Here is a 20,557-nt window from a genome sequence, read left to right as displayed (position 1 = left end):
TGTCTACACTGGTCAATTAAACCAATTTACCCCACCCTCACTGTGACCTGTCCACATGACACATGGTCAAATCCCAGATTCATGCTCAGATTGTCTTCATGATGTATGGCCAGTTCTGTACTGAATCCACCCTATTCCTCCCTTAATCAGTGTAAAAATGTCACCTTTTGCTCTGTATTTTGCAAGAAAACCCAGTGGTGTCCATCACTCCCTCTGAGGTCACAACAAATGTGATCAATGCTAGGGACCTCATTTCTGACTTCAGAGGGAGTGACTTCCAACAGTGGTGGTGGTAATGCATGGCACAGCAGGGCAGGTGTGTTGGCATCCACCTGACATTGCTACGATGTGGAGTTATTGGGGGGAGTCCAGTGCCAGAATACTCCAGGAGCAGCCCAGAATATTCTGGCCAGTATATATGAAACCTTGGAGGCTGTACAGACAAGTGATAAATGCCGGCATGAGGGCAGAGTGGCAGTGTAGTGACCACATGCCCTGACTCCTAGCCCATGTTGGCATGAGACTACGCACCCCACTGCATGGAGGGAAGCGTCAAGGTGCTCCCTTGGCAGAGCATGTACACGTGCTGCATCAAAGGAGCACCAAAAAAGCTGTGGTGCTGGTGGCTGTGGCACCCTTTCCGCTGTGCAAAATGAAGTTGCTGTTTGTGGCTCATTTTTGTGCTATGGAGAGGCCAGATAGGGGCCATGGCATGTAGTTGCCATGGCCCCAGTCTGGCTAGGAAAGGGGTGGCATCCTGCTGCCCCTTAGGGGCTGTCTGTACAGCCCCTTAGTTACTATTATAAGTTCAAACACAATACAAAATGAGTTATGTTGCACGTTGACGTGAAGATCTTTAGCCTATTGACCTCTATGTGTATTCATATGTGCAAATATATGTTTTCCATTGTGAGTTAATTATTTTTGCTCGCAGGGCAATCCGCTAAAGTGGATTTAAGGTAATTAAATGAATGAAACTTTTTTTAAAAAATGTAAATGGAAGCTGCAGGGTGGTAAGATAAAAACAACGGGCATGGAAGTATGGAGTTAAAATGTGCCCTTTCTTTATATGCAATCCAAATTTGTTCTTGAAAATTGATGATTTCATTCAGAGAGGTCATCATAGAGACCTTCCATTCCATAACATAAATAATATTCTGGGGAAGCTTGGAGGGGAAGGTTAAACTACCAATCCCTGCCATGTAGCTCTCATGCTTTTTGTCTCCATACAGTAGCTATTATACACATTTAAAAGCAAGTGCACAATAATAATGTTCCCATAGTTAAAAGGACATCTGGGTTGTCTGTTATTAGTACTGTTTCCTTCTGTGTTTTGGCTTTTGAATTGCTTTAATTTATTGTTGGGCCTGGTCATGAATGCTAGGAAGGCCATCACGATAATCAACATCATCATTACAAGTGCTGCAGCTGCTTATACTGTTTTCATTGATATGTAAGTTATTTTTATCCTTCTGAGATAAAATGTGTGTGCCTTGGTACAAAGATGCTAAGAAGGAGAACGGTTCTACTGCCCAGATGGCTAGGTGAAGTTGAAATAATGTCAAGGTGGAGTCAAATAATTGGAATCCTATTGATGACCTATGTGCTTGTGTGATCTGGATATGGTTTTCATGTGGCTATAAAAGTACAGCTAGAAAATTCTCAGCCTCAAAACTGCAAACTTCAAAACTGCAATCCTACCAACCTCAAGGTTCCATAGGATGTTGTCATGACAGTTAAAGTGGAATCATCATAGTGCTTTGTGAAAGGACCTAGGAGATAAACTGATTTTGTCCAGACATCCTTCTGCTTCCAGGATGTGTGGGTGAGTGCACTGGTGGAAGGGAGTGTTGGATTTCTGTCCAGTCCCTGTAGAGCCTCAAGAGCGAAAACTGGCCCCTGAACTTGCCCTGGTTGCCCATCCTCATGCTAGAGGACACTTTCTTACTTTTGGCAACTAATCTGTTCCTTGAGTTTGTCCCTAACAACCTTTTATCTATGATGCAGACTTATATAGCCTTGTTTCCTTTCTTTTCTATTGATTTTCCTGTCCTTGTAAAAAGAGGGACAAAATTAATTTTGAGAACCTTTGGCTTAGGTCATCTAAAGGCAGTAATTTCAATCTTCTAGGGGAAAGAAGGATATTAAGGAATGAACATGAACTTATCATTTAGGCTTATCTGTAATATCTTTGGAGATTACTGTGGAAGTTTCTTGTTGCTTTTTGCTGTAGCCCATGGAAATAAAGTTTGGTTGTTAATACTACTAAAGACACAATTCTGTATGAGTCAGGGCCTCAGTAATTCTCTAGAAGTTCTCAAGCCTCTTGGTAAAGTCAGTAATGACTTCTTCTGAGTACATACTGTTGTACAAGCAGATAATCTGAGCTACTAAATAATGAAATTCATATAACTTTACAAAATCTTATAGAAGAGTCCAATAAAAAACTTGTGTGGTCAACTTGGCTTTGATCTATTTATCATTATATGAACCTCCATCATGATGTATTCTCAGTCTTGGATGTTTGCTGTTCCATATTATTGTAAGTATTTACTAATTTTAATTTTCATATTTAAAATTAATAAAGGCAAGGTGAATACAAAAACAATATTATATCATGTTTATTTGAATGTCAGTTTGTTTTAATTGTTATTTTGTATTTCAGTTTGCATTTTACTGCAGTTATCACCTTTTGGTGTTGTTTAGTAGAAAGGCAAGACACATAAGTCCAACTGTAAGTAGCAGTTGTTTTTATAGTTGGGACACTTTATTTATAGTATAGTTGGGGCACATTAAAAATTAGCAGAAGCAGGAGAGAGTTGCATAAATAATGAGCAGTCAAGGAGAAGAATAAAAATACGAAGGGCTAGGGATGCAACATGTCCATAGTTCAATTTTATTGTTCTTGTGTGATGCTATTAATTATGCCTGTTTAGTTCATCAGTCCCAAAGTCCTGTAAAACTTTAATTTTTTAAAAAGTTACAGCTCATTTATGGCATCTCTAAATGCATGTCTTCTCAATCACTGGCTCTTGTGACTGGAATAATCACTGATTCATGACTGGTCTATGGGAAGGATTCAATTGTCATAGTGGAAGCACTTCATTGTGTAACAACAAACCAATGGAATCAAGGAAACCTGTCCACTTCTTTGTAGTTGTTGTGTGTCTTTACATCAAACCTAACTTTGTCATCCCATGCCAAGATTTAAACAGAGGAGATATGCCACTGCCTTTCTCTTGGGCTGACAGAGTATGACTTACCCAAGATCACCAAATGGTTTTTCATGACAGAGCAGGGATTCAGACTGGTCTCCCATAATCATAGTCCTACACTCAAACCACCATACCATATTGCAGGGGTAGGCAACCTGCGGCCCGCGGGCCGGATGTGGCCCGGCAAGGCCTTGGGACCGGCCCCAGCCCGGTCCTGCCGCCGATTGCTGCCGGAGCCTTTGGCCTCTTGCATGAGGGCGTGGGGCCATTGGCTTATCAGGAGGAGGCGGGCAAGGGGGGCAAGCGGCGGGCAGGGGGGGCAATTGTCTATAGAAGCCTCTGAAACATGCATTTATATTAACATTTTTAAAAAAAATCAGCAATTTTTTTTGCATGTCCTCCATTTTTTAAAAAAGTGTCCTCCATCTGAAAATTTTGTCCTACATTTGTCCCGGTTTATTTATTAAATTAATTTTTAAAAAATTATTTAATTATTTATTTTTTGGCTTCGGCCCCCCAGTTGTCTGAAGGACAGCAACCCGGCCCCCGGCTCAAAAAGGTTGCCTACCCCTGCCATATTGGCTCCCCAGCACATACTTAGCCCTTCCTATTTTCCATAGCCGTGGTTAAAATAATACACTTTCATTTCACCCTGGTCCTCATTTCCCTCCTCAAAAAATGATGTGGCATGTGGGGAAACATTGTCTGAGTTTGTAGTAAAAGAATATTTATTTATTTTTTGGTTTTATAGATAACTTTGACTTGTGGCTTCTGGTGTAGTTTGCTGCTGTCATACCTTGTACACTATGGAGGTCTGCTTGTACTGAGGAAACACTTTCTTTCTGGCTACCTAGTTTTGTATTGTGTGTGTGTTCAAATGACATGAATGACACAATGGAGCTATTCAACTATTACTGTGAACAGAATGAAGCTTTTCTAATATCTAATGCATTGCATAGATATTGTGGTTGAGGATAAATATATTCAGTGTGTAATGGAAGTGTTGCTATGGTCACTATGAGAGCGGACACTGGTGTCAGTGCATTATTGTTCCTGCTGTTGTTGTTCCTGTTCCTGTTTACATTCTCTTTTGTGTTGGGAGGACAACATCTTAGTGACATGATAGCAATGTATCATCACTGTAGCCATGCTGTAATGGACCTGGCATAGTAGTATTATAGTTTTCCCTGCTAAAATTTCATACAAAACTATTACCATCTCTTAAGAACTTACTGTTTGGCACAGACCTTCTCCCCCATTATTTTGTGCTTCTGTTACTTTTTATAAGCAAATTGCTTTTTAGCCTCCTGAATCTTTACTCCATTTGTGGCCTTTTAGCCACAGATCTGTTGCTGTAAAAGATGGAGTCGAAAAAGAAATGCTAATTGGCATAAAAATGATTTATGGTCTTTTTCTTTTGAAAATCCTCTTCAGCTCCTACGAGTCTAGATACAATGCTTGTTTATAGCATGAATACCTATCTTGTCCTGTGAAAATGTAATTGATAATATATTTTAAAGCATTAGCATGGCAACTCCAAAGCTTGTGAAATGGAAAAAGCAATAAATATTGGTCAGCTTATGCTCTCTCTCTCTCTCTCTCTCTCTCTCTCTCTGTGTGTGTGTGTGTGTGTGTGTGTGTGTGTGTGTGTGCATTTTTAAAATAACCTGTGCTCAAGTTCTAGAATGGAATTTTGGGGAAGGAGCAGCTATCTTTCAGCTTACTTTTTTATTCAAAAATGTGAGAGAAGAATCGACAGAGTATTCTTTCCCCTCACCAGACTTCTCCCCTCTCTGAGAAAAATTCAGATATCATTTAACTCATATGTCTCTGACACACACTTCATGTCAGAGAAACTTGCTATTTCTTCCACCATCAGTTTCTGCTCCTACGTCATTCTGCTGCTTGAACTGAATAACATGATGGATGCCCCCTCCATTTCAAGTAGAAAATTTGATAGGAGTGCTAGGTGACTATTACTTGACCAGGGGCAACAAGACAGCACATCTGAGGCCAGCAGGTTGCCTTAAAGGATGCAGGGCAGGCGATGTGGCACACATAGATTTATCTTCAGGCACCTCATCTTCACTCCCCACCTCTCTCAACATCTGCTGCTGGAGATGTCTGCCTCACTCAGGCTAATGGTTAAAGACATAAATCCTGACTTGGTTTGTCTTCATGCGGTAAACAGAAAAGACTTAAAAATCCTCCAGCATGCTCAGTTTTTGGTGGTGTTCTCTTGAAGAAAATCTGTGTATCTTTGTGGGTGGTTTGTGTGCATTCATGCAAGATGTGCAACACTGAAAAAATGTGAATAACTATGGCCTCTTCTTGGATGAACTACTCAAAGTGACAACATTGCTTGCTGTCCATGTGTATGTTTCTGTTTAGCTTCAAAAGAGAAACAGGAGTTTTCTACAAGTTACATTTTTGCACAAAGAATACAGAAAGCAACTACAGAAGAAAAATGGCAAGTTGGTTTCATGCATGCTTCCAATTCAGTCGTAAAGTGCTGAAACAATCAGATTAGTGTAAAATCCCAGAAGCAGAATGCTTTTTTATATATCTCTGCCTAATGCTTGGGCCAGCATTGCTCTTGAACCTGAGAAATTAAAATTAAAAAGCTCCCCCACCCAACTTATTCCTATGAAAGAGGAAACATCACCTGTTTGATTTCTTCATAGGGATCTCCAAAGAAAGGGAAACAATTTCACCACTCCTAGCAATCCTAGCAGCAAAGCATAATGTCTAAATTAAATTTGCTACCAGCATCAGCCTCCTTACATGAAACATTTCTACTCCAGTACCAGCTGCTGGTATGGAAGTCTGCTTGAACTCATCCTCAGAAGGCAGCAGTGCATTGGTGCACGTTATTAGAAACAAGCAAAGGCCCATGAAATTCATTACGTTCTCCATTACAGTACTTCCTTTCCTCCTTCCCCTTCCTAAAACTGGCTTGTAGGTTTTGCAAAAAAGGAAGATTTAGAAGCAGACTTATCCTGTTCACAGAACATCAAGTAAGGAGGGCTTTGTTTACCAAATAGTCATTGTAGGAGTGTTGTAGCTACAATGAATGAAACCATAAGAAGGTAAAAAAACAATCCTTCCTTGCTTTAGTCCAGTTCTACACACACACACACACACACACACCAATGGCTGCTACTTGCTCATGGGCAGAAATATACTATTGGCAGAAACGAATAATAATAATGATGATGATAATAATAATAATAATATCATCAGCATCATCAGGGGCTAATCATATGTGGCATCTCTCATCTGCAGTTGGAATGTGCCCTAAATCATAGCTGGACATGGTTCCAACATGGCTGCTATTTCTGTCACTCCCCAAAAGTAACATCACAGAGAATGAAACTGATAGTCAAGCGAGTAGGTATCAAATCAATGTGAGTTGAGATGAAATTCAGAACTGAGCTGGGTTTAGGTATTTCCACACCAGAAGGTCATTTTTTTATCCCACCCATTCCTGAAAAACTTCTCCATCACTACCATTATGTACTTCTGACTACAATGTGGTGCATAATCATCAAAATGGATTCATTTGCTAGAATGAGACAAATGCAAAAGGAGGAAAGGGTGGCAGCAAAACAGGACTAAAAATTTAATTCATGTAAACAATTACGTAGAAAACTCTTGATCATTTTGTTCTAAAATATTTTCTGAGAAAGACTGGATACTAACAGCATCTGATAAAATCCAGTGCTTTTGAAAATAAGCTTGCTCCTGAGACCTTTGTATTTTTATATTATGAAAACAGTAATACATTCATTATGATTGGTATGCAGGTGCTGCTTCTAGAAGAGAGACTCGGATGACTCCTCTGATGCCAGCTCAAGTCACCAGGGTGGCGGCTATCTCTTCACCAGCTGTGACATTCATGGCAACCAATTTGGTGGATCAGACATTAACAGGTGTGTTTATGTTTCACTATACTGATTATTCTGCTAAAACATATGTTGTATATTTGCGTACTTTTCAATGAAATAGCCTTCAACATGGCACAGTAATGGGAGAAAATCCATTTTATTAGAAATATCTGGAGATTCACATCCTCTACTCAGTCACAGCCACAATAACAGTATATGCCCAAAAATGGAAGGCGAATGATACACCATTGATAGACGATTGGCTTAAAAACTGCCTAGAGATGATGGAGATGGACAAACTAACAGTGCTGTTAAATGGAAATCCTATTGGGATGGGAAGAAGAATGGAAACCACTGCTAAAGTTTTGTGAGAGAAAATAGTCAAGCATATGTACTTAAATACACAAAGGGAAATAAAATCAAGATTTACTACACACACAAACACACACACACAATATTTAGATATTTAAATCTAATGAAAATAAAAGAAAATAAAAGAATCTGAGATACAATACTAATAAAATAAAAAATATATAGAAGCTAACAAATTAATTAAGACTTACGTCAAAGCCGTACAGTCTGAGAAAATATTGAAAAACAAGATCATTAATTAGTGGAATGAGCATTCAAAATGTACTTAAGTTAAAGAAGAATATGATTGATTTACAAAATGCTTCTGAGAAAGTTCCATAAAGATACATATTAGGCAATCCGAAGGTGGACCATATCTGTTATATGTTACAGTATATGTTTTGTTTTTTAAAAAGATGTATACAAAATTTCCTGATTACTGTCAGATATGTATGTCAGGTATGTTAGTAACTAGTTTTGAAGGTATGTCTTTTATGTCATATTTTGTGTTTGTTTGTTTGCTTTTTGTCTGTGAGCACTTGTGGAATAAAGAAAAGAAGAAATATCTGGAGATTCTACTAAATGTATTCTGGTGACCCAACAATAGCATCAAAATATATGCAAATGAGAAGCTAGTGGGATGGGGAAATTATTCAGTTAAAATGACCGAGAGAGATAGAGATAGAGATAGAGATAGAGATAGAGATAGAGATAGAGATAGAGATAGAGATAGAGATAGAGATAGAGATAGAGATAGATAGATAGAGAGAATTTTTAAGCATGTTTTAAAAATATAGCCTTTTTAGATTTATCATGTTTGCTTTCACTGGTAATCAAATGTACATAAGAGTGGTTGGTAAGAATTCCACCCACTGGATCACCAATGCAAATTATATTGGAGTGGAGATGTGGGGAGTAAAGACCTCAAGGTTAGTATTAAACATGGTTTTGTAACCTAAATTTACCCCTCCAATTAATAATAATAATAATAATAATAATAATAATATGCAGTTGTTGGATTGACACAATAGATTTAACAGAATCTCTTGTTATTTCAAATAAAATATAACATGGCAGTTTAAAGGGGAAGTTGGTCGAAGTTGGTCTGTTTTATAACCCTATGTTGTTGTTAGCTGTTCTCGAATTGATCCTGACTCATGGCGACCCTGTGGATGAAATATCTCCAAGATCCCTATCCTTCACAGCTCTGATCAGGTCCAGCAAATCTATGCCCATGGCCTCTCTGGTTGATTACAACCATCTGACATGTGATCTTCCTCTCATTCTTCCACCCGCCACCTTTCCTAGCATTATTGTCTTTTCTAGTGATCTGTGCCTTCTCATTATGTGGCCAAAGTACAACAGCCTCAATCTGATCATCTCAGTTTTCAAGATTTCAAGCTTGATCTGTTCCAGGACCCATTTATATGTCTTTTTGGCTGTCCACAGTATACTAAGCTTTAGTGAGCACTAAATTCTAACTTTAGTGCTCAATTTTATGGCTCTGCTCTTTAGGATCTCACCACTATGCCCTTTAAATCATTATTGAAGAGGACTTCTTCCTGTACTCACCTAGCAAGATCCTAACTTTCTAATCTAGGCTCCTCATTTTCCAGATACCCTTACCTAAGGAGGCAAAGCAGACCACTGCAGGAATCAGGATCTTTCGAGTGGTGGTCTTCCAGCTGTAGAACTTGATTCTTAAAGAGGCTCCTCTGACCTGTACATTATGGACTTTTTAAAAACTCCTTTTCATTCTTCCAGTGATTTAAAGAATCATAGAATCATAGAATTGTAGAGTTGTAAGAGACCACAAGGGCCATCCAGTCCAACCCCCTGCCATGCAGGAATTCTCAATCAAAGCATTCCCGATAGATGGCCATCCTGCCTCTGCTTAAACACCTCCAAAGAAGGAGACTCTACCACTGGCCCCAGGACAGAGCCCTGTGGGACCCCACTGGTCAGTTCCCTCCAGGATGAAAGAAGAACTGTTCAGTCCTTTTAGATCTTTGTACTCTTGCATTTTTGCTGCATTGCTTTTTCCCTTGCTGTTGCTTTTATTTTTGTGCTGTCTAGATTTTTATTATGAATTTATATTTTATGTTTTATATTTACCTGCACACAGCCTTGAGGGGTTTGGTTACTGGGCAGTTAAAAAGAGCAAGAAAGTAAAATAAAAAGGTTATCATCTGAAATAGCATGACTTCCCATCCTGCTGTGCAAGTGTTTGATAGATTTTCAGTTTTTCATATTTTGGAACATGACCTATATTTCTCTGTCAAAGGAATCACCTCCTCATTCTGAACTTGGGAAGAGGATACCGTTTCTACCCTAGAAAGCAGGATAAGCTCACAATTTTTCACAGAAGTTCTGTCTTCTAATTTCACGCCAACCTACCCATCAATTTTGCTGGGGCTTAAGGCTGTGATCCTACTTGTACTTTGAAGTATGGACCACTGAACACAGTAGAACTGTCTTCCAAGTAAACATACCTACAAGTGAGTTGTGACACTGCTGCACACTCTTCACCAAGGTTAATCTGATGCATACATCCCAATAATCTTGTGCTGATTTACTTGGGTGTATATTGCACTAAAGTCAATAGATTTTATTATTAAATGAGTAAATTCTGGCTCAAGGTCTTAACTCTCCAAATTGCTCGAACAGAACTAGCAGAATGAAAAGTTTAATGGCTCTTCAGTATGGAATATATATAGGCCTCATTTATCTAGTCACATCTGTGAAAATGATTTATTTATAACAGCTGGTCGCAACATCTTGTTGCTTATTGCCTGGGACAAAGCAAGGACAGAAGACGTTTGGTGGGGACATGACAGAGTGTTTAGAAGGATGGAAATGGGTAGGCATAACTCAAATTCAAAATCTCCTATACTCAAGATTTTCTAAGGCTAAATGAGCAGACTTCTTTTCTGCATCCCTCATAACACATGTCAAAACTGTGTTTTTGTGAAGAATTGTTGATTAATATATCTGGTTCTTTGGTTACTGGGAGTTTTGCACATTTTGTCATCAGAGGCTAGGTACTGGAAACTGCCAATCTTTAACTTGTCATGTTTCTTGAGTCTCTCTATTAACCTAAAGAAGAATATTAATGCCACTATAACAGTTGCCTTATGCAGAAATCAATGTCAAGAGAGGGAGTCAAATATAAACAACCACAACATTGTTGCCAATTTCACATTTTTATTGCTGTTGTTGTATGTCTTCAAGTCATTTCTGACTTATGGCAACCCTAAGAAGTATCTATTATGGCAAGATTTGTTCAGAGGAGATTTGCCATTGTCTATTCCTGAGGCTGAGTGAGTATGACTTGCTCAAGGTCACCCAGTGGGTTTCCATGGCAGAGAAGGGATTCGAATCCAGTTCTCCAGAATCCAGGGCATTCCAAAAACAATCTATGGCTTTTTCTAATTTAAATGTGTTTCATTTTGTTTCCACATACATCTACAATGCTTCTTTAAAAATTAATTAAATAAATATGCACAATCTTTCAAGTATAGATGTGTTTTAAAACATATTTTAGACAAATAATTTCACATTCGAATATGATATATATATTTAAAGATATTTTGTCTCAGCTATTCTCTTTAAACATAAACACATCTTGTGGTTTTAACACTTTTCTCAGGTGGCAATCCTATCCTAGTTACCTGGAAGTTATGCTCACTGTCATAGCACTTTTGGGTAAATATGAACAGGATTATTTTAGTGTGGCTTTATTGCTAGTGTTAGTGGTAATTTTGTGGTTTTTATGTTGATTTGTTGTATACTGTCTTGGCAACTTTTGTGGAGAGGGTGTTGTAGCAACATTTGCTATTGAAAGGAGGACACCTGGATTGTAACAAAAGAGATTCTTTATTTGTAGATTGGGTTTCAAGTGAGGAGTGGCTTCTTCTGCTAGTGCAGGAAAATGAGGGGCTCAAAGCACATGGCCACATGAAGGTGGTCTTATACCTTGCCAAGCAAAGTTACAGAAGCAGAGGTGCAGTTAATTGGCTAATCCAAATTAAATTACACCTCCCATTTTTCTACCTACTTCTGACATCACTATAATCATATTGAGAATGCCCCAAAAGGTGGACCTTAATTATAATACAGTCCTCCCTTCCCTTATGCGGGGAATCCATTCCTGACATTACCCCCCCCCCCCCCCGGAAGGGGAAAATTGTGCATGCTTGTGCCCCATTGAAAATAATGGGGTACATACACCACTGGCGCCCGCATCATTCATAACATTCTTCCATGGCTTCAGCATATGCTGAAAGCTACATAAATGAAGCCTGCATGTGCCATGGGCTCACTGTACCAGTGTCCACCTTATAGGTTTAAAAAATAATATTATAATAAAGCTTATTAAGCCATAGTGTATTGAAACATCAACTCTTGTGGTCAACCCTCTCCCTTGTTCTAATTTTAACTGGTTCAGTTTCTCTTGAGCATTTAGTCTGACCACAAGTCTACTTTTGGTTCCCATTTTTTTGCTAAATTTGTCTGCTAAGTTGGCAAAATATTTCCTGTTACCTTCACTGTCTGCTGCCTTTTGCAAACCTCAGTGATTCCTTTATTTTCTATCTTGGCCCTTGCAAAAGTTTTTAAAAAGCAGCATTATTAAAGCTTTAACTGTTAATGATTTCCCTGTGATTATTAATTACCTTGGTCCTGGCCACCCTGAATCCCTTAGGTTCCCCCCCCCCCCCCCGTGAATGTGCTTCCACAGAGTGGCATAAAAATGTGTGAAATAAGAAATATTTCTCTCAAAATATGTAAACTAAAGCATGTTACAATGTATCATTAATTTTTTTATCTGAAAGATGTTCTGGAGTAAATGGGAAGTATAAAATCCAATGGATTACTAAATTCTTATTCTCACACTACTACAGGTGGTACAGATTAGGCAAATTAACACTTCAGAGAGAGATTGATACAGCCTAAGCTGCTTATTTTCAAAAAGTCAGTTTTTATTGGAGTTTGCCCTGGAATCTGCAGTTGATCAAATTTCTCGAGCATCCCAAGGTACATCTTCCTTCCCCTTATTAAAGAACTGCAGCTGTTTCAGCCAAATGTCTTGGCATTTTGGTTGGAAAAATGCATTGAGAAAGTTTTTCCCCCCCTTAATTAATATGGACACCCAATTCTCTTCACATTCTCTCCAGCTGCACCTTATTAGTGTAAATTGTGCCTACTTTCAAACTCTGTGTGTTTCTTTCCCCATTCCTGAAGATTATTATTTGACAGTTGAACGTTTAGGTGTAAAATTGCTTACCCCACCTAGGGCAGACTTAGGGGCTGTTCAGACAGCTCTGAAGTGGTGGCATAGAGCTGCCCCTGTTTCAGCTAGATGGGGCCATGGCAACCATACGCCATGACTCCGATTTGGCCTTTCCAGGGCACAAAAAGTGGCTCCTTTTTTCACCCTGGAAAGAGCCATTACCATGGCTTCACAACACCCCTTTGGTGCTGCATCATATGGACGCAGCACCAAATGAGCATTGCCAAGCTATGATAAGACAGCTATGGCGCTTTTTCCATATGGACGCAGCACAGGAGGAGCACCATGATGCCACATGCCATGTGGCATCATGGCATCCTGGGCAGAGTCGGGCGTGTGTCATCTGGATGGAACGCCCCAATTCCACTCCCAGGCCAGCCTTAATGGCCGGTCTGAACAGGGCCTCACTGAATCAACAGAATTCACATTGTGTTATATCAAATTTCAAAGGATTTAGTGGGTCTGGTCCATTTGGAACTAGCAATTGGATTTCTGCCTAAATGCCAACAAAGTTGTATTTCACTGGAGAAATATCATAAAATTCTCAATGGGTTCTGCATTATGAAATGCAAGTTAGAAGTAGGTTTAGCAACTAGCTTATTTGTGAGGAATTGTACACATTAAATTGTAAACATGTGGGCAGGAACTGTCAGCTCCTTATAAGTTGCTCTAGGATATTTATTTATTTGGCTTAAAGAGAGGATTTTTAATTGGTTCAAAAATAAATAAACCTTAATCTGGCAAGCTTTGAAGATGTTTAAAGATGTCATACAAGTTTTTCTCATTTGACTTCCTCAAACTTTTATAACCCTATTATTTTGTATGCAACCAATGTATATATTTCTGCTGACAAAAATGAGAAAGATGTATTTTAGATTTCAGCCATTGGTACAGATCAATCTCTATGTTACATAGACTTCTCTAAATATGTATATTGTTTTTATGCAAAGTATATATAAGTTTGTATCCCTGTGATGGACAGCTTCATAAGAGTTCCTATATCAGTGGTGGAAAATCCATTTTCTCACTATATAAATTTGTAAATTTACATGAAATGGATAATACAGAGAAATGCATTGAGAGAGAAGTCATTACTTCAGAAGGACAGTATATATTATTTAGGTTTGAGGATTGAAATATTGGTAATTATCATGAAGCATGTCCAATGTGAAGTTGAAAGCTTTCACAGCCGGCACACATAGTTATTTGTTGGTTTTTGGGGCTATGAGGCTGTGTTCTTAAAGAGTTTATCCCTGATGTTTAGCCAGAAGCTGTGGCTGGCATCTTCAGAGAATGCCGGCATGAAAGAGAGTAGGCTATGTATAGGGAGTAGGGTTTTTGTCCTCAAAAACACCAAAATGAGACACAGCAAATGCAAATGAAAACCACCCAGGGTGAGGGGGGTTTCCCAGCAGACAGTGGATCACTAATTAAATAGGCACAATCCCCCTCACATATCTTCCCACCCTTGGCCTTGCCATTCAACAATAGAACAATATACAGATTAACATGTAAATCATTTCCTCTCAACCAACAGTATATATACCCTACTCTCTTCCATGCCAGAATTCTCTGAAGATGCCAGCCACAGCTGCTGATAAAATGTCAGGAATAAACTCTTCTAGAGCACAGCCTCATAGCCTGAAAAAAACCCAAAAAACTATCAGAAAAAAGTTTAAAACATACAGATACAATCTGAACAGATTTCAGAGCATCTCATCAGGAGCAGACAAATGCCAAATGTTCTGTCACTTTTTTCTCCCTTATGTACCACACATAGTCTTATTCTTTCTTTCCTATTCCCTGCTATGGACTATATCTCTAATCTTGAAATTAGGAGTCCTGGTGGTGCAGTGGTTAAATGCCTGTACTGCAGCCACTCACTCAAAACCATAAGGTTACGAGTTCAATACCAGCAAAAGGGCTCAAGCTCAACTCAAGTTTCTATCCTTCCGAGGTTGCTAAAATGAGTACCAAAATAGTTGGGGGCAATTAGCTTACAGTTGTAAACCGCTTAGACACTGTTAGTTCAGTATGAAGCAGTATATAAATGAAGTTGTTTGTTTTGTTTGTTTAATAATATCAAGACAAAAACAGTTTGTTGATGGTGGGGATTTTCAATAGAAGCATGTTATAAAAAGAAAAGGATTTTAAAAATACCTTGCAATTCATCTTCCCCAATCCAGATCATCCTCCCCATTATATCTGTCTTTTGTAAATATAGGCTGCCATCCTGTTCAGACGATGCAGGCCAACAGCCCCCACAGATTGGGAATGGGCAGACTGGACACCATTTTGGCAGATGTGGCCCAATCCTGGCCCAACCAGCCCTTAGCCAGTTTAAAATAACTTACTCTTTGCAATGGAGTTTCTCAGAAACTCCACCATGACAGCTGGTGGTGCAGATGGATGTGCAACACCTTACCTGCCACCACCATTCTCCCCGCCAGCCCCAGTAATGGTCTGTGAGTTAGCCATGTGGGTGAAGCCAGATGCCCCATTTCCACCCTTATAGGTGGTGGCAGAGATCTGCCCAGGGAACTGCAGCAATGGACAAGTTAGTGGTAGTGGCTCCATGGTGTGGCAGTAGACAGATGTCTGTACCAGACTGTGTAAGTACTGCACTGGAGGCAGGAACAGACTGGACCCACAGGGTATGATGGGGCTGGCCCATTGTATCCTGCCCTTGCATTTCAGCCTTTGGTTTTCTTGGAAAGCCTGATGGGAATTGCAGTTCAGCAACCTCTGGGGTGCAACAATTTCAGCATTTGCTACAGAAAGAAATCTGAAGCCATCTCTGCATTGTATACACATCTCTAAAGTTGTGTATTGTTCTATGTGGAGTGTATATAAATCTGCATCCCAGAATGTAACACCTCAACAGCTAAGCAAATGCTTCCACTGTTTTGCCAAAATGAATATGAACAACTTGAACTGAAAATGTATAATGTAGTCTCAACAGCATTGTGTTTTCATGCAGAAATCCATTAATGGATATATGGGCATCCCTGGTTTCACTGTATGTGGCATCTCTTCAAAAGGAGGCTCTTTTGATTTATTGTTTGTAATCTGTATATCATTGCCTCTTGCACACATGATTGCACCCTGCATTCTGCCATTAATCACACTGTGCTTTGTTTTGTTTTGTTTTAAATCAGAGACAACTATTGAAAAAGTTGCAGTTTCAGTTTTAACAGGAAGGAAGCTTTTCAATCAACACCTATTCATATTTTAATAATTTGGCTCTGCGTGGAAGCAGAGAAGTTACGTACTTTGGGACCCCAGAAAGCAATGCTTTTGAATAAGTAAAATGCAAAAAAGTTTGTTTCTGTATTTAAAAAGGGCTTCTTTTGAATGTATTTTCCAAAACACAAGTGGCAAATAAAATCTTCAGAAAGCTCAGTGGAATGATAAACAGTAAACTATTGACTGAATTACTCATTATGTTACCCTACATAGCAATTCTTTTTAATTGACAGATTTCCAGTATTTTATTCAGCACAGCATATTCAGCTATGTCAAATGTTTCAGTGGGAATTATTTCTTGTAATTCTGCCATTTGATCAACGTTTTATTTAAATCAAACCAATGTCATTCTAAGCAGTTGACTGAAAATATTCATTCTTCAGTAAAAATTATATTTGCTTGTAGGTTATTGCCCTGTGTCCCTAATATATCTTCTGGATATAATATATCTTGAAGTATATCAATGTCAACAATTTTAAAAGTCCCAATACTTGGACATATTTCTGAATGGCTGATAGTTGTTCTGCAGCTCAGACTGCCATCGCAGCTACAGCTGCAGTTCCCTTCCCATTCACGCACCAAAATGCACTGATAATAGTGGCAGAGGAAGGTCCTGATCTTCCTTTTTGCCACTTGGAACACAGCATGTTGAAAACATCATGGACAGCAAGGATGAGAGTTGGAGAATAGTGGCTATTTAGTAAAGCAGCACTGCCATTATGATGTAGTGGTCTGAGTGTTGGATTAAGGCTCTGAGAGACCAAAGTTTGAATCTCTGATCAACCACATGGAGGCTCACTGGTTGAAATCTCTCAGGGGAAATTAATGCCAAGCCTCTTCTGAACAAATCTTGCCAAGAAAACCCTATGACAGGATTTCCATAAACTGGACTCAACTTGAAGGCACCTAACAGCAACAGTAACATACCTTTACTGTGGCAGCATTAGGAAGCTGTGGAGTATGTAGTGGTAGCTGTCCCTCGGTTTCATCCGGAGCATCACAGGTTAAACCAGAGCACCAGGGAGAGGTGTGGAAGAGAGACAGATAATATTATACATTGGTTAACCTAATGCCATTGCAATGGCTAGGTGAGGCAGTTGGGGAGAAATTAATGCTATGGGCCTTTAATCAGAAGAGTCACAAGGTCAAACTGGGTTCAGAACCAGAACTGTAAGCTGAGCTGTTCTCTGTTTGTGGAGATGGAAGTCATAACTTATTTTGAATGATCCAGTTTGGAACTGACTAAGAAGGGAATTTGCATGCCTAACTTTGGCCCGGAACAGACAGGCAGACGAGGCTGGCTTCCAGCCACCACATGGCATGGTGTTTACATGACACACACCCCTGGAGTGCCCAACTCAAAACCAGCCCCAAAAGGAGCAGATCTTTTCTGCTATTTGGGACTGCAGGAGGAGATGCCCTCAGGGCATGTGTTTGCCACGGCCCTGGGGCAATCAGGCTGAAAGCAGTTTCTGGCTTCTCCTTTCTACCTGTCTGCTTTGGCCCTATGTCTCTATGCCACAGTTTTCTCTGATTGTACTAGTACAAGAGTGGTATATGGATTAGTGAAGAAAACGGCTAAGCTTTGCTGCAATTATTCACAAAAAGACACCAGCCAAAGTAAATGGATACAGTAAAAGCAGAAGATATAAGCCCTGGATTGGAGTTAGCTTCTTGTCAAGAGATTTTTTTTTGTTGAATAAGAATTTTTAAAGACCTTATAAATATAGAAGATGTTGAAGTTGAAAGGAGAAGTCATTTACATGAGCAGAAAGAAACTGTTTTTGCCAGACCACGGTGTCAGCATTGGAAGTAGAAATTCATTTCTCATGCAGCAATAAGCTGTGAAAGTTTGAAAAGAAATATTTATTTTATACATTTTTCTTCACTACTTCTCCTTAAAAATAGAATTCATTGCAACATAAATCCAAGTGTTAAGAATGTCACATGGATTATCACTTCTTATTTAGCTCCAAAAGGATTATATATATATTTTAGTATGCTTTTTCCATTGTTTTGTGGAACACAGTGATCTTATACTTTGGATTGGTGAAGATTAAAGTTGTCTTTGAAGCATCCAGTAACTGCTGATTTGGAAACTCCCATTCGAAAATCCTTAAAGTCTTTTAAAAATGTTATGGGACAATGGCACAAGAAAAGTGCATGTCTTTCTTTAAAAAATGAAAAGTATCCCTTTTCAATTTGTTCAGCTTGAAGGTGTGGACAGGATCCTTGGAGAGATGAGAGTCAACACATGTGAACTAGACACTTGCCTTTCCTGGCAAATTAAACAGGCCAGAGGGGTATTGGTTGAGTGGGTAACAGATATTATTAATGCCTCCTCATACCAAGCCAGGGTTCCAACAACCATGAAAAAAGCTGTGGTAAAACCTATTCTGAAAAAAATAAAAATAAATTCCTGGATCCTACTATACCAGATGACTATAGGCAACTCCCTAGCCTTCCATTTTTGGGCAAGATACTAGACCATGTGATGGCTTCTCAACTCCAGGGGTACCTGGATGAAATGGATCATCTAGATCCATGTTAGTCTGGTTTCAGGCCTGGTTATAAGATGGAGACAACTTCGGTCACCTTGGTGGATGATTTACACCAGGAACTGCACAGGGAAGTGTGTTTCTGTTGGTTCTGCTGGACCTTTCAGCAGTTTTCAATACCATTGACCATGGTATCCTTCAGAGTCACCTCTCTTTGATGAGGCCTGGAGAAACTCTTCTACAGTTGCTCCATTCTTTCTTGGAGGAGTGCTCTCAGAGGGTGGTGCTGAGGAATTCCTGTTCAACTCCCTGTCCATTGGCTTATGAGTCCCTTAGGGTTCATTCCTGTCCCCTATGCTTCTGGAATAACTATGCTGATGAAACCAAGGTCTATCACTTCTTTCCACCTAATTCCAAGGCAGCTATTCCTGTGCTGAGCCACTGTCTGGCAGCTGTAATGGACAGAGTAAGGACAAACAAACTGAAGTTTAATCCAGAGAAGAGAGAGGTGCTACTGTTAAGTAAAAAGACAGATATAGGGATAGGTATTCAGGCTTTGTTACAGGAGGCACATTCCCCCAATAAACTCAAGTTCGCTATTTGGGGTACTTCTGGATTCAGCTCTGAGCCAGGAGGTCTCAGCAGTGACCAGGAGTGCTTTTGCATAGTTAAAACTAGTCTGCTTATACCACTCATTCCTGGAGAAGTCAGATCTGGCCACAGTGACACATGCTTTGGTTACATCCTGTTTAGATTACTGTAATGCATTTTTTCTGGGCTTGCCTTTGAAAAAAGTGGTCAGAAACCTCAGTTTGCTCAAAGATCTACAGTGAGGTCTGGAGATGGCTTCAGGGAGCACACAATTTCCAGTCACAATTGAAATGGTTAGTTTTGACCTGTAAGGCCTATGGCTTATTTGAAGGAGTATATCTTCCTTTATGAGCTCACTAGACCGTTGAAAGCACCCAGATAGGCTCTTATCTCTGTTCCACCATCCTCTCAGGCTCATTTAGTGGGGGCAAGGGAGAGGGCCTTCTCTAAGGCTGCTCCTAGGCTCTGGAACCTGCTTCCTAGAGAAGCCAGGATGGCCCCATTCCAGCTCTCTTTTTGGTGGCAGGTAAGAACATTTTTGTCCCATCAGGCTTTTTAAACTGATCAGGGTTGGGTTTCTAAATGCTGTGCAAGTCAGATCAAGATTTGTACTTTTTAATATTTTAATGTACAAGCATTTTAACATTTTAAATTGTTTTTTGATTTGTATTTATATTTTAAGTTTTTTTTAAAAATGGTATTGTTTTAAATTTGCTGTTAGCCACTTTGAGTCCCAGTATTGGGGAAAAGCCAGGATATAGTAGAATAATGATAATAACAATAATCCCCACCCCCTATGGTCAGACACAACTTGACAACCTTGTCAATGGGAAATAACTTTACTTTTAATAATAATAATAATAATAATAATAATACATCAGGATTATTAATCTCCACCCACCCTTTCAGAATTACTTTCTAGCATATTAATGACTTTTCCAATAAGGGCTAATCTGCATGTATTTATGTGTGTAAACATGTGCAGATCCAGGTAAATATAAAGCAGGTTTTGAGCTACCTTCTCCCTGCATAGAGATGTCACTCTGCTAGTCCTGGCAAAGCTGGAATTCAGAAGTGAAAGCCTCTCCCTATGCTACAGTAGTGATGCGATCTAAAGAATACTGTGATATTCTCACACTAAACCAGTGATGTTATCAAGAGGAATGAGGGCCCAAAGTTCAACAAATGCCCTGTGACTATAACTGTCTTTAGATACTAAGGAGCATATCACTTGGCATTTTAAATTGGCTCCAGCTTCCCATGCTTTTTAGAAATCTTCTAAAAAGTGCTGGTGGAGCATGGCTTGGACCCAGGCTGATGGCAGTGGGCAATTTGATAGTGATTTAGTGTGTGATAATCTCCAACCTCCATCCCGCATTCCTGTATGCAGCCTGGGGGGCTGGAGCCAATTTAAAATGCCAAGTGATAAGCTCCTAAGTAACAACATACTGTAAGCCCCTTCTGCTTGCTTATTAATGT

At 39.4% G+C, this 20,557-nt stretch overlaps 1 protein-coding gene across 1 annotated transcript in view; it reads left to right on the top strand.

Moving 5' to 3' along the window:
- Nucleotides 1–20,557, top strand: part of TCERG1L (transcription elongation regulator 1 like) — a 233,788-nt gene that overhangs the window by 133,871 nt on the left and 79,360 nt on the right. Inside the window, exon 5 of the mRNA XM_089510167.1 lies at nucleotides 7,022–7,147. Within this exon, the coding sequence (XP_089366293.1) occupies nucleotides 7,022–7,147 (126 nt within the window). The remainder of the gene's footprint in view (nucleotides 1–7,021; nucleotides 7,148–20,557) is intronic.

This window comes from Sceloporus occidentalis, unplaced genomic scaffold (genome assembly GCF_023333645.1).
Source record: "Sceloporus occidentalis isolate IW3139 unplaced genomic scaffold, rSceOcc1.0.p SCAF_2, whole genome shotgun sequence".
NCBI classification, from domain to species: domain Eukaryota; kingdom Metazoa; phylum Chordata; class Lepidosauria; order Squamata; family Phrynosomatidae; genus Sceloporus; species Sceloporus occidentalis.
Note: the sequence above shows the minus strand (reverse complement) of the source record. Positions and strands in the feature narration are given on the sequence as shown.